The 14,839-nt window shown below is 44.0% G+C and overlaps 2 protein-coding genes across 8 annotated transcripts in view; one reads left to right on the forward strand and one right to left on the reverse strand.

Annotated features, from left to right (window-relative positions):
• Nucleotides 1–45: 45 nt before the first annotated feature.
• Nucleotides 46–14,839, forward strand: part of TXNL4B (thioredoxin like 4B) — a 41,628-nt gene continuing 26,834 nt past the window's right edge. The window contains exons 1-5 of one of the 7 annotated variants that reach the window (XM_045443371.1): nt 138–306; nt 2,054–2,329; nt 3,075–3,243; nt 4,525–4,676; nt 6,438–7,136. In XM_045443371.1, the coding sequence (XP_045299327.1) occupies nt 3,112–3,243; nt 4,525–4,676; nt 6,438–6,603 (450 nt within the window). In that variant the 5' untranslated portion in view covers nt 138–306; nt 2,054–2,329; nt 3,075–3,111 and the 3' untranslated portion in view covers nt 6,604–7,136. The other 6 variants (XM_045443372.1, XM_045443370.1, XM_045443367.1 and 3 more) reach the window with 6 other exon arrangements.
• On the reverse strand, nt 10,415–14,795 carry LOC123579398 (haptoglobin). The gene is made up of 5 exons (XM_045443364.1): nt 14,694–14,795; nt 13,455–13,537; nt 13,056–13,157; nt 12,238–12,312; nt 10,415–11,328 (listed from the first exon to the last, which is right to left on the reverse strand). The coding sequence occupies exons 1-5, from the start codon at nt 14,696–14,698 to the stop codon at nt 10,550–10,552; spliced, it is 1,044 nt and encodes a 347-aa protein (XP_045299320.1). The 5' UTR covers nt 14,699–14,795; the 3' UTR covers nt 10,415–10,549.

Below are 14,839 nucleotides of genomic sequence, written 5' to 3' on the forward strand. Positions count from 1 at the left end.
TTAATAAGGGCGGATGTGACGCTAGGCTTCCTGTCAAAGGCGGGCAAAGTGGGCGGTGACTAGAGTAACGAATAATCTCGTCGGCTTGTGGGACTATTGAGGGGAAGGACCGCAAGTTTATCTACTTGCCAGTGAGTATTCTTTTTCCGTTTCCGGTTTTATAAGTGGTCCGCCAGAGTTGGCGGGCAGCAGCCCCTGGGTTACTTTGAGTTAGGGTCGCTGCTTTTGGTGTAGAAGACGGGAACCGCCTGTGTGCCGACATTTCGGAGTCAAGTGGAAGAGAAGCAGGTGACTTGTACAAAGAAAGTAGGTGTCGTTTTCCCTAGCACTTGTGGGCCAGGAGCAGCCCAACCACAGGCATCATTAAGCATATATATATTAAGTATGTATGTATATCGAATAGTTTGGAAGAAGACTCTCACTCCGATGTAAATAAAAGTCACTTGTCTGTTCACTGACAGAGATAACCACTATGTGTTTTGGGATATTTATTTCCAGTTATTTCTATGTAAATGTATACATTTGTATTAGGTTTTGTACAGCAGTGGGATCACACTTTATATATTCTTTTGTAACTTACTTATCATGAGAACTTTTCAGTGTGTGAAATGTTTATCTGTAACAGTATTTAGCAGCTGTGTAATAATATGTTCCAGGACTGTACTATCATTTTTTTCCAATCTCCTATTTTGGGCTATTTAAGTTGTTTGCAGTTTTTCACCTTAAGAATGTGATAAATCATTGTGGACGTGTCAAGTTAATTCTCAGAAATGGAGTTGTTGCTCATATTGTTTTCTTTCTGGAAAAGTTTTTGCTTCTCTGCATTCCAGCAGCAAGTAAGAATGTGTGGCCCTTTATTCACACTCTTGCAATATTGTTTTATCTTTACCAACTTAATGGCTTTGTTAAATAATCTTCCATTTGCTTTTCTTTGTTTACTAGTAAAGCTTAACTTGCCAAATATTTTTGCCTATTTGTACCTCTTCTTTTGTGAAGTCTCTGTTGGTATCCCTTGCTATGAACATTTTCTTAGGTGTGGCTTTAGTCTTCCTCCTCTTTATCAGAACTGGAGTTGCTGTTTGAATTCTAGGGTGGGATAGATCCATCCTCACTTTGACTTTCCCTTTTATCAGTAATTTTTTCCGCTACTGACATTTGAGGAAGTCCTTCCTAGCAATCAGCTTGCCTGTTTAAAGTATGACTTATTACAGGAACAATTTCATTTCCTATGTACATTTTTATTAACTCTTGTCTTAAAATGTGACTTGTCACACACACACACACGTAAAGAAATCCTCCCTTTTCATAGCATTAGCCAACTTGGGGGCCAAATATAAAATATCAAGTACCTCGGTGGAGTTCTTCTGGATGGACTCAAAAATAGAGTTTCTCAACCATAAGAACAAGAGCTTATTATAGCAGAAGGAACACTGCACTAGAAATTTGGTGGCTTGGGGGCACCTGCATGGCTCAGGCAGTTAAGCATCCATCTCTTGATTTCGGCTCAGGTCATGATCCCAGAGTCGTGGGATCAAGCCCCATGATAGGCTCCGTGCGGAGTGTGGAGCTTGCTGAAGATTCTCTCTCCCCCGCTTGTGCACTCTCTCTCTCCCTCTAAAATAAAATAAAAAACTTTAGAAGGAAAGAAAATTGGTGGCTTTGATTCTAGTCCGTGCTGTAGCTAGAACCAAAACTATAAGCAAACAAGTCTATAAAATAGGGAATTGGATTAGGTTCCTTTTATCTGAGTATTTTATGATTTGTTTATTTTGTGGTTTTCACACACACTCTTAATCCATCTGTTTGTCACGTGGGGGTGGGGGGTGCACCAAGAATCTTTAAGCCAAGACTTATGATAATACTTCATCAGTAAAAGACGGTTTTAAAAGTGTGGTGCGTGTGTGAAATAGTATCTCTCTGTGACAATGTGTGTATAGATATGGGAAGGTCTATGCATGCTAAGTAAAAAAGCGCAAAGTGAAGAAGAGTGACTAAAGTATGTGTGCTGGACATCTGTCATTTGCCTCTCCAGATGCACTCTTTCCTTCTCTAGACTGCTCCAGGACCACGAGACTTGGATGCCTTCTGCATCTCCCCTGCCCTCTGGTTCCAGTGTGAGTCACCCAGTGGGCACATTAGGAGGAGATCAGACAGACGGAGAAGAGTGGCTGCATCCCGTAACTGCAGGCTGACCTCCTATACGACAGCCTTCTCCACCCGGCGTTCCCCACCACACACTTGTGCTAACTACTCCCTGTTGTAGCTCCTTCAGGCCTCAGGATGGGAACGGCGCCTTGCTCTTACTAGCCCGAGTACAGCACTGTACCTGGTGTGTGCCTGTACCCTGCCTTAATGAAAATCTTTCGAAATTACCAAATTTGAGAATGTTATCTTTCTCCTGCTAGAACCCTGGCACATAGAATAGCCTGTCTTTGGGGTAAAAGAGGGAAAAAACATAGGAATGCACATTTGTATGTTTTTGTAAATGCATAACAAAACTGGAAGATACATGGGAAACTAATGAAAGTAGCTACCTGCTGTGTGGGGAGAAACAGGCCAGTACTAACAGGGCCAGCTGAGGGTGGAGAGAGGGAGGGAGATTTTTCACAGTACGCCTTTTTGAAAATTTTTTTTTTTAACGTTTATTTATTTTTGAGACAGAGAGAGACAGAGCATGAATGGGGGAGGGTCAGAGAGAGAGGGAGGCACAGAATCTGAAACAGGCCCCAGGCTCTGAGCTGTCAGCACAGAGCCCGACGCGGGGCTCGAACTCACAGACTGTGAGATCATGACCCGAGCTGAAGTCGGACGCTCAACCGACTGAGCTACCCAGGTGCCCCCACAGTACGCCTTTTTGTATTTATGTTTCTTTTCAAGCTGGTGGACTTGCCAGCAGTTTGTGCATTTAGTGTGTTGTTGTTTTTTTTACCGTTGTGATACTATGTTGTATGAAACTATTTCTTTCCTCTGAGAATAAAATATATGTGTGTTAACTACTACAAAATTATTATTTTTTTTTTTTAATTAGGACTCATGCACTTAATCTGTCTTTAAATATTGCAACTGTATTTCAGGACTGACAGTAAGGATAAGTATTTGGATTATGGCAAGATGAGCTTCCTGTTGCCCAAGCTAACTAGCAAAAAAGAAGTAGACCAAGCAATAAAAAGCACTGCAGAGAAGGTATTGGTTCTCCGATTTGGGAGAGATGAGGATCCAGTCTGTCTGCAGCTAGATGATATTGTAAGTGAATTCTTTAAATAAATGGTTTTTATTAAAAATCTGTACGTTCTCACTTCAACATCTACAAAGTGCATGAAAGGCAGTGGCCGGGCCTGGAGATACTGCTTTTCATTTGTTGGCACGCTTTCACTAGGATCTGGTCATATGCTGCCCTCAGCTAAGCCCCCAGACCCGTGATCCTGCTGAATCTGTCCTAGACGTCCCTCCCCACCAGTAGCCGTCCAAGTTCAGTTTCACCAACAGAGCAGTAGAGGACCAGAAGCACTTATTTACTCTGTGCTCACAACCGTGGAACAATTACCATCACTGTTACTACTCCCACACAGGGAGATGAATGCCAGGGACGTCAGGTGACTTCCCACAGAACAGACCACTAACTTGCAGAGCTGGGGTTCGAACTTCTTTTTCTCTGCCTGCAAATAAGCTTTTCCAGTGTGGTGCCTCCAGTGTGTGCCTGATGGTAATCTGATTTCATAACACGTCTTCATACTCTGATGAGTAGGGAGGGGAGTATGGGACAAAATGTGGTTATTCTTGTCTCTGTTATAGAGAGAGACTGATCCCAGAATTAACACCTCTTCGCACCATTTCTATTGCTGCCACACACAGTGTGGATCCAGTATAAGAATCTTTATTTCTGTGGTTAAAAATGAATGCTGATGTGTTAATCTGAGGGAGGAATGGGCCAGAGGATTATACCCTCAGCCATAGAGGGAAGGGAATATCAGAGGCCAAGAGTATAGACTGAAGCCAAGCTGCCCAAGTTCAAATCCCAGCTGTACTGCTTAAAGTTGTGTGATTTTATAAGCAGGAGCAGGTAATAAGCAGGTAATAAGCAGGAGCAGATTACCCAGTTTCCTCATCTAAGAAGTGGGGACTATAATAACCTCATATGAATGTTGCAAGGATCAAATGAGTTAATAAGCATAAAGCACTTTGGACACTTAACGTGTAATAACCGCCAGACAAGCCTTCACTGTTTTTATTATGATTATCATTTAAGGGGGGATTGGAAGGCAGGAGATTGGGGGAATTTCAGTGTCTGCCGTGTATATTTTTGAGTTGTTTTTGTTTAAGCGAACATGGATTTCATAAATCTATAAGAAGTTTATAAAAGCTTTTTACAACCAAAAATCAATTAAAAAAAAAAAGAGAGAGAAATGTATTCACACAGTTTACCCAGGGCCCTGTCTGAATGATAAGGTTACGTTGTGTCTAATGTGAAACTCAGGGGAGATTTAGCTGCCTCTCTCATTGTAACCTACATGTCTCTATTTGCAGCTTTCTAAGACATCTTCTGACCTGAGTAAAATGGCTGCTATATATCTGGTAGATGTGGACCAAACTCCCGTTTACACGCACTATTTTGACATCAGTTATATTCCATCTACTGTGTTCTTCTTCAATGGGCAGCACATGAAAGTGGATTATGGGTAAGTTAGATTGACCTGAAGTCATTGCAGCTGTGAGGGGTTCTTTCAACCAAGCAGTTCCAGTAACTCACCTGCCTATGAGGGTGGCTCTGTGAGCCCTGTGTTGGTGCTGTGTCCTCAGGTGACCCACTCCTTGGTCATGTGAAACTTTGGCACAAAAATGACAGCGTATCCAGTATGATTGGCAAATGTTAACCTCCTACGTAAGTAGGAAACAATTGAACAGTTTGTGCAGCACTAACTACCCTTTGGTGTAGAAAATATAGAACAGCTTTTTTAAAAGTTTCTTAGGAATTTCATTTAATACAAAATGTGTCATTGTTCTTAAACTTTTGGGACTGGTAGGCTGCATTTATGAAAGACGTGTTCCTTCTGGGAAACTGAGACATGTTTCTCTCTGGCCAAGTGTCCTGTCTTCTGCCACTCAGAGAATTCTGATGTCATTCTTCAATTCTGTCAAGAATAAGCTCCATGAAATCTTTAACACCTTCCGTTGTATCCAGTCAGCATCCTAGCACTCAACATGTATTTTCGGTGTGTCCATAATTCTTAACACTTCTCACCGTGGTTCAGGTGTCTGCTTGTTTAGATCTGTGTATCTGTTTTGTCATTATCTACTTGAAAGTGCATTAACCATTACCTGTTTTATTTTAAAGCTGTTTATTCTCGTAGGATACAGGTGATAGAAGTTAATTTGATGCAATCTTTTTTTTTTTTTTTTTGAGATCATGCTCAAGGTAGGGAGGGGCAGAGGGAGGGGGAGAGAGAGAATCTTAAGCAGGCTCCATGTCCAATGTGGAGCCCCTCACAGGGCTCACAACCATGAGATCATGACCTGGGACTTTTAACCGACTGAGCCACCCAGGCACCCCCCTGGTGCAGTCTTTTTAAAATGTGATTTATGACACTATTTGCCAACTTAAATATGTAAAAATTTCAACCTAGCAATTGCATTTCCAAGAATTTATCTAAAGGGAAATAATCATGAAAGTGGGCAAAATTGGCTGCCTAAATATTCATCCCACCATTATTTAGAAAGCAAAATACTTGGAAAGAAACTAGATGTTCACAGAAGGACACTAGATGTCAGTTTCATATGATGTTGTAAATACAAGGTTAATGACTTTGAAAGAAATAGGTTTTATGTTGGAACATTACAAAATAGTTTGCATGATATAATTACCATGATTTTGAAAAAAGAAACACACGTGTGTACACACACGCACACACACTTTGGAAGAATATGTACCAAAATGCGGCCTTTGACCTCACTGGTAATGTTTTTTTCTAAAAAATTTCTGTAATAAACATAACCGATGTTTGAAATAGGGAAAAAAAAAAAACGATTTTGTACCCCCCCACACTCAAAAGTATAAGTGAGGGGAACTCAGAGACGGTGACCAGTTAACGGGTTCTTCACGGCAAGGCCAACAGCAGCGGCAGCCAACTGTGCCCATCCCAACGCCCAGGGAATTCTACTTGATAAGAAACTGAGAAGAAATTGAGGTAGATTTTGAAGGGAAGGCTCTTCACCTGGTAGGGCTCACGTGCCCTCCCAGTGGCCCACGGCTCTGCGTTTAATCCTGTATCAAATGGGCCCTGTACTCACAAACGGAGAAATCAATGTTGGGCTTTATGTCTGAAGTCTCCCTCAGGAACAGAAAGTATCAGAACTGTGCTTCATTTTGTTTATCCTGAAGGTCTGCAGCGAGAAATCGCTAAAAGTTCTGAGCGTGGTTGTTTTTCTCCCGTGCTCTCTAGGTCTCCCGATCACACTAAGTTTGTGGGAAGTTTCAAAACCAAGCAAGACTTCATAGATTTGATTGAAGTAATTTATCGAGGAGCAATGAGGGGAAAGCTTATTGTCCAAAGTCCTATTGATCCCAAGAATATTCCCAAATATGACCTTCTCTATCAAGACATTTAACGCATTCATGACTATCAAAGTTGAAGAAAAAAGCACATCTTGAAACAGTACCTGAACCCAGCTGTGCCGTTTTCCTGGAGTCCTTCGGACATGTGTTCAGCATCCCAGCAGAGAAGAGTGCTGACTTGGGTAGAAAATACCCCACCCTCAAGTAGAAGACCACGCTGGCACTGCGATGGGCAGAGATGCTTAAATGTCTATTCCCTGCAAACCCCAGAGCAGTCAAGACCACCGGGGTCAATTTCCCCAGCATGATTTTTTTTTTTTAATTTTTATTGTGCTTCTCTTTATTCCTTAAGATGATACAGAATCCTTGTAAACATTGGCTAGTATATTTATGTTGACTTTGATATACAAGTAAAATAGAAAATCATTTCCCGTAAGAGAAGTACTTATTTTTTTACCCTAAATGTACCCACACACACACCCTCCCCCTCACCCGTTTCTCCACTCATGTATTTATCTCATGCTCTCCTGTCTCCAGTCCCTGTTATCTCAGTTTCTCTTGGAATAAATGTTTCTCTACAGATAGTAAGAAAATGTTTTATTTTGGAAACTTTCTGGTTTAAACTTTTATTTATTTATTTTTATTTTTTGAGAGAGAGATTGCAAGCTGGGGAGTGGCAGAGACAGAGGGAGACACAATCTGAAGTAGGCTCCCGGCTCTGAACTGTCAGCGCAGAGCCCAACGCAGGGCTCGAACTTACAAACTGTGAGATCATGACCTCAGCCAAAGTCGGACGCTTAACTGACTTAGCCACCCAGGTGCCCCATCTGGCTGGAACTTTTAAAACAGTATCCCAGTTTGCTCATTTGACTAGCTTTTATTAAATTGCCCAAGAAATGGGACGTTGAACCTTTACCATCCAGCACCCAATTTGAGCTAAACAAATTAGTAAGTAGCAGCAGATTTCTCCCAGAAGTCCAAGTTCTGCCGCTTTCTGAAGCAGAGGATTTTACTTCAAGGACTCAAGACTGGAAAGAGATGTCAGAATCGTTAGAAATAACATCTTTGTGGTATTTGCCCATTTTAATCACTTTATGAAGAATTCTTGCTCTGCCAGCAGCCCTGGCATAACCTGACACCACTTGACAAGTCCCTGCTTCTCTCAAAACCTCGCTGGGCCTCTGGATACTGACTTTGTAGAACAAAAGAATAGATGCAGACTCAGAGGGCAGTGGGCCAGATGTGGATTTGCTCGCCAGACGCTGACGTCCCAGCTCTGTGCAGACCAACACTGTCTCTGCAAGTTCATTCTCCCCTTACTGGGCGCTTCCTTTACAAGCCTTTTCTGCAAGAAGAGATGACCACCCGTCCTGGTTCTCATTGACGTGGCATAGAAGGAAGGCCACTGTGGGTTTTTGCATCCTTTGCTGACGACAGGAGAGAACCGCTCCAGGGATAAGACGTGGAACCGTAGCAACCATCCCAGGACCATTAGGACCAGCCCCGGGATGAAACGTGAATGTGTGGAGAAGAACAATAAAAACCTGGGTCCTTGGGGCGCCTGGGTGGCGCAGTCGGTTAAGCGTCCGACTTCAGCCAGGTCACGATCTCACGGTCCGTGAGTTCGAGCCCCGCATCAGGCTCTGGGCTGATGGCTCAGAGCCTGGAGCCTGTTTCCGATTCTGTGTCTCCCTCTCTCTCTGCCCCTCCCCCGTTCATGCTCTGTCTCTCTCTGTCCCAAAAATAAACGTTGAAAAAAAAAAAAAAAACAAAAAACAAAAAACCTGGGTCCTTGATGATGCTATTGAGCTGCTTAGTGAACTCTAAACCTGCCTCCCTCCAGAAAGAATAAAATGTCTTCATTGCCTGTCACTGTTAGTTGGATTTTCTGTCACAACTTCAGTCACACAGTGTTTGACATGTGGTAGGTGCTCAGATACCAACAAAAACTTAGAACTTGCATGCATAAAATTCTCATATCTTCTTTCTTCCTGAGGTCTTTAGGGAATGTTTCTCTGAAGTCCTGATTTTTTTTTTAATTTTTTTTAATGTTTTTATTTATTTTTGAGACAGAGACAGAGCATGAACGGGGGAGGGTCAGAGAGAGAGGGAGACACAGAATCTGAAGCAGGCTTCAGGCTCTGAGCTGTGAGCACAGAGCCCGACATGGGGCTCGAACTCACAGACTGTGAGATCGTGACCTGAGCTCAAGTCGGACACTTAACCGACTGAGCCACCCAGGCACCCCTTTTTTTGTTTGTTTGTTTTTGTTCCTATCTTAGTTACTTTCCATTCCACAAGTATTGATTGAGTTCATACCAAATGCCCTTCCCTGTCCTCCATGCTACAGAAATACGAGTGACTCCTGAATGGGAGAAGGTTTGTAGTGGAGACAATGTCCAAACCTCAAAGGAGGGTAGGACGTACTTGTGTGGAAAGGGAGAGGCATTCAGGAGAGGGTGCCAGGAGGAAGAAGCCCAGATGCTGGAGACAGCAGAACATGTTCAGAGAGCCACGCGGAGTTCAGTGTCACTAAAATCCAAGGGGTAGACCAGGAGGGCAGGAGGTGCTGCTGGGGAGGAAGCTGGAAATGATAAGTGAATTGAGAAAATGCTGAAAGTTTTCTCTTACTGTTTTCCTTCGGGACAGTGGCCAGAAGCCACTTAGTGCAATCAGATAGTTCTTCAAGACAAGTGGAGTGTTTTTTCTTCAAGAAAATTTAGTGCTAAAGCTATACCAACCGAAAAAGAACTGTATTGAGAGATATTTTGTTTATGTGTGTGTATAATTCTTCAGTTTCTGGCTATTCTTTCACAGCTTTTAGAATATAGATGTAAGATCTTCATTGGTCTCTACTAGCTCTAACCTGTTGAAAAGTGTGGATGGATCTAGAGAGTACACCTGAGGACAACTTCACAGTGAAGGGTAGACCCTGGTGCGAGAACACTGACATCAGCATTTTATACCATGAGAAGGAGAGGCCATATTTTCATAGGACACAAAGGTACATTAATGAAAGGTCAGTGTACTGAAGGCTTAAACAGCAGGAAGGAATAGAAGAAGTTAGAAGAAGAGCCTTCTGTTTACAGGGGTTCTGAAACCTTTCTTCTGGGAGACCCTTAATAGCAAGACCCTGTCTTTGTGAAAGGGAAGACTCAGGTGGCTTGCATTTGGCTCCCAGTAAAGGATAGGTTTCTTCCAACTGGGAAAAGCATACCCTATTGAGGAAGAGACTTGTAACTCTTTACCAAGTTCCAGAATGTTCATAGGGATGTTAGGGATCAGCTGTTTTAAGCCCCTCTGGAAGGAAACCAGAGACCGATGGCAGGGAACTGAAGGCACTTGGCAAACATGTGGCCACACTATGATCTGGACTCAGCAAGTCCAGAAGTCCTGCCTTTACCCCATCTTACTTTGTTTTCTGAAGTGCTGGTGTGTTGGAGCACAAATAATAAAATACTGCCTGTGCCCAAACCCTTGTTTTTATCCCACGTTGAGCTAGCCTCTTCCTCATCAGCCCGCACTCTTTCCCCTAACACACTTCAAAGAAGAGGATGCCGTGTAGAGAGCTGAGGTTCATATCCAGATGGACCTGGGTTCACAGTGAATTCAGCCTCACTATCTAATAGCTGTATGACCTTAAACAAATCACTTAACTTCTCCAAGTTTCTGAGGCCTGCTGTTTGGTAGGCACTCAGTCAATGAGTATGATCCCCAGGGTGGGAAAGTTTGTTTCATCTTACGGATTTTGAGTTGGCTTGGGGTGTTTTCTGCCACACTCCTAGTAGACTCTGTACCACTTAGCTGCTGCTGTACCATAAATGAGAGAATAAAAAAGGCCTGAGGCTAAAAACAGCACAGAAATGACTCAAAAGAAATCCCTTTATTGACTGACTCAGCACTGCTTCATACCCCATTTTATCCCCTCTCCTCCCATCTAGTTTCCTCTCTTCCAGAGTAAAGTCTTGCTGTCAGGCTAGGGCTCCCAGCCAGACAGCATTAGTTGCCAGCTGTGGTTTCCTGAATCCAGTTCAGGATGGAGGGCACTTTCACGTACACGCCATACTCAGCAACCCTACAGCTCTTATCAAAGCTCAGGATTCCAGCTGCATACCAGGTGTTGTCGTCCTCATCGTGAACGGCAAACGCACTGCCAGCGTCACCGTAGCAAGTATCTTCCTGAAACTTAGACAAGCCAGCACAGAAGGTGTGCTCATTCAGTATGGGCTGCACCCCTACAGGACTCTTCGATGACTTCTTCTCGGGCACTGTGCTGCCTTCATAGTGCTTCACACAATTCTCTTGATCAGCCACAGGCAGCATGACGTACTTCAGTAGCTCAGTGAAATTAAAGTTGGTATTTCGCCCCCATCCAGACACATAGCCCACACGCCCCACTTCTGCATAATCTTTTGAAGGTAGACAGATGGGCATTACTCTCTCATCAATGGGCACCTTCTGTTTGAGTTTGATGAGCCCGATGTCTACGTTGGAGTAGTCAGGGTGGAGAACCACCTTCTCAATCTCCACAGGCTGATTTTTCCCCACATAGAGTTTTAAAGTTGGGGCAATGTCTTTTGCTTTTGCATCATCTTTATGGCCCAGGAAGAGATTTTTAGCCGTGGTCAACAGCCACTGTTCACTGATCAGTGTGGCCCCCGAGGTGAGATTATGGTGGGAGACCATCTTAGCCTGCCAGGGAAAGCTGCCTTTGGCATCCACTGATCCACCCATGATCCGCTGCACCTGATCCACCGGGTTCTTGGGCTTTCCGCACACTGTCAAGGAAAGCAAGAAAGTCAGGAGCAGAAATGTGAGTCTCCCAGTGTAGGAAAGAGGGGCAAAGCATTGGCAATTGCTGCTGTCTAAACTGTTGTGTTAATTTCTGCACAGCTAGGAATATTTACACTCCTTGCCTTACCACCTGCTCCCCCCATTTCCGTTGTTGACAGTTTAAAGTGGCTCTTTTTTATAAAGTTGTTTACATCAGTAGGGAACGTTTCTATTTCCTGCTTTTCTAACTCATGAAAAAAAACTAGTGCTGAGATTTTCAAATCTCAATGCTGAGACTTTCCCTAAAAGTCATTGTGAGGGTGAGAAGCTATAAAAATTCATTCTCCCTAAATAAAGAGCCATCTGTTGCAGCGTTGGCTGGAACTCAGATTTTAGGTAGAAGGCAGCTTAGCGATTCTATACCACTAGTCATAGAAGAGGGCAGACAGAATCCTCCCGTCCCAGGAGGGAAAGGGAAGGAGCAGTAGCTTTTCCTAATAACAGGAACTAGACGTCCTAACCCGTCTCCAACCTGCTGCCTCATACTTCCATGGATTTCTTTTTGTTCTGTCCTCCCATGACTAGTTCTTCCTGGAGCTGGCTGTACACTTGACCCTGGGCTGCCTAGGCGGCCTTTCTGTACACACAGGGCCTTCTGATTCTCTGGGGGCAATGTGGACAGTGGATTCACTCAATACCCCACAGACCCAAATGAAGGAGATCCTTAGTGCACTTTTTTGGAGAGCCATCACCCAAATGCTCACTTAACGGCCTGACCATTTTGGGTTCTCCCAGGTCCCTCATCTTGGCCCTGTGATGCTCAGAGGAAGCCACCCAGGAAGGATGTGCCTGCCCACACACTAGACTCTGAACACCTACCTTTGGTCAGCTTCCCAGGGCCCCTGACTTCCTACCTGCTTCACATTCGGGAAGTTTCTCTCCAATGGCCTTGTTTGTCCAGTGCTTCTCACTGTTTAATGTATACTCTCCTGAAGCAAAAGGATAGAAAAGAGTTAAAAGACACTGAATCTGGACCCAGCATGAGGAGAGGAGGTGTTTAAAGAGAATCAGAGAAAGAGAGGGGAAGGGAGGGAGGGAGGAAGGGAAGAACACTGTACTAGAAGCCAAGTGCGGGGAGGGGGGGGGGGCAGGGCGGGGGGGGGGGCAGTGAAGCCCAGCAGGACAGATTTGTTGTCATGGAAACACAGTACAGAGTAGGAACCAGGGTTCAAATTCTGCCTGTTCATCTTACAGGCTACCTGAACTTGAGCAAGTTATTCAGCCTGTCTGTACCTCAGTGTCCTCATCAGCAAAATGAGAGTAACAGTATGTCTTCAGAGGGTTTTGTAAGAACTAAGTGAGCAGATATACATCAAGAACTTAGAACAGTGCTGGGAACACAGTACTCACTAGTAAGGACCACCCCTTGTCATCACTGGCACCACCCTTGGTTTTTTTTTTTTTTTTTTACCACATCTCCTTTTGGAGATGTAGATCTCACTCTGAGATGAGTAGGCTACATGTTATCACCTCCCCTTAACAAAGGAGAAAACTTGGAGCTAAAGTTAATTTGCCCAAAAGGCCACAGCTACTGGTGACAAAATCGCTATTAGAATCTACCTCTTCTGGTTCCAAGGAGAACATGTAAGTTTTCTGGCCCATCACCCTTGGCCCCACTCATCATGGAAAGGCCGGGATGGAGGAGGGTGCAGGGACATGGTCCGGGCCTTACCGTCTCCTTCGGTGCGCAGTTTATAGAAGGGCTTACACTGGTAGCGAACAAAGTGCTCCGCATAGCCATTCTCAATCTCTGGGGGCTTTGGAAGGCTGACCTCTGCAAAGGAAATGCAATAGGAAGAGGGGGTTCATGTTCAGAAACTCATCCCAGAGACCCATGAAAAGAGTTGAGAAGAAGCTGTTCTGCGTATCAACCTCAAATGGAAGCCAAAGGGAAGGCCATCTCCCCGTTTTTCTGGATGGCTCTCCAGCGTTCTTCACGGGACTGAAATACCAGAGGTTAAGATGAGAAGGAGGAAGTGGCTCTTCCCAAAGAGAGGGTGCAGATGTGATAGGGTCAATGAGACCCAGCAGTGCTGGGACATCCAGCTCCCACCCAAACCCAAAGACCTACCTGTGTTATCCGTGGCCTCATTGCCAGTGTCCACTGCGAAAAGCTGCCCCCAGAACAGGAGGGCAACGACAGCTCCCAGGGCTCTGCAGAGACAGGACAAGAAGGGGTGCACAACTGGTCTCCTTGCTTCACATACACACAAACACACACACACACACACACACACACACACCCCTCCCATTAGCCAGCCAGAGAAGAAGCTACATGGAAGTGTTAGAACCAAGAAGTTGCCTCCTGCCAGCACCCATATACACAGTCCACTCGGGTTCCAATGTGGTCCGTGCTGCTGGGAATTCTACATGAGCCTCAGAGAGGAACCACCAAGACAGGAAGGTACATAGGCATGTGGGCCTCAGTTTCTGGCAGCATTTAGGAAACATTAAGTTGCTAATAATAAATGAGCTCTCCTGAAAAAAAAAAAAAAAGCCTCAGACACCAAAGGCGCTGGGCTACAGGATAATAGCTAATAAAGTGTGGGTAACTTGAAGACGGAAATGTAGGGATTTCTTATGCTATTCCCTAGACTTTTTAATTTTTTCCATAAGTAGATGTTTTAAATATACAGAATTTATGGTTTTCCTATTATTTTATGGTGGTTTGCCTTTAGGAAACCCCAAAACACCAAAAGGTCACCAGGAAGATAACGGGCTTCCTGAAAGCATGACCGTAGACATGGGCATTGACGCATAGGCGACACTACCAGGTAATCGTTTCGCTGACAGAAGCCAACTGTACAGAGATTGCTTAGTTAAGTATGTAGTCTTGTTATTTCAACCTTTAAAAAAGGTATGTTTTTTTGGTTTTTTTTTTTTTTTTTTTTTGCTTTGATAAAATCTCAGTGCCTTAATTGGGTCACTCAAATGTGTTACTATTGGTCTTACACATTTTTTAAAACAAACAAAAAAAAATCTGCTAATAAACATATCTTATATACCAGAAAGCCTACTATGGGAGCCTCTGGCATCCCCTGTAAAGATGAAAATTTTGTAACCTCGAGGAAAAAGATATTGTTTAGAGTAAGTCACATTCTCATGGACACAGAAAAGCAGAAGATTTAGCACGCTAAACTAAACCCCTTAATTTGCTATAGTTTAGCCCAGTGGCCCTATTTCTTTGTTCTTGATTTCCATCTCTCCTTTGGTTCCCCCCATGCCTGAGCTGTCCCGTGGGTACAAGATGTGCACAGAGAAAGATGACATGAGCAAGGGAAGGAGGGAAGTGGCAGAACCATGGACTCACCTCATCTTTGGTTTGTCCTGCCGGATGGAAGAGCAGTGCTGTGGGGGCTACCTGCTGATGCTTTTATGCCTCTGGTATCTCACTCCACCCCCTTCTGGGTTTCATAATTGCTGTGTCTACACAACTTTGACCTTGTTAAGGTCACT

The sequence above is a fragment of the Leopardus geoffroyi genome, chromosome E2 (genome assembly GCF_018350155.1).
Source record: "Leopardus geoffroyi isolate Oge1 chromosome E2, O.geoffroyi_Oge1_pat1.0, whole genome shotgun sequence".
NCBI classification, from domain to species: Eukaryota; Metazoa; Chordata; class Mammalia; order Carnivora; family Felidae; genus Leopardus; species Leopardus geoffroyi.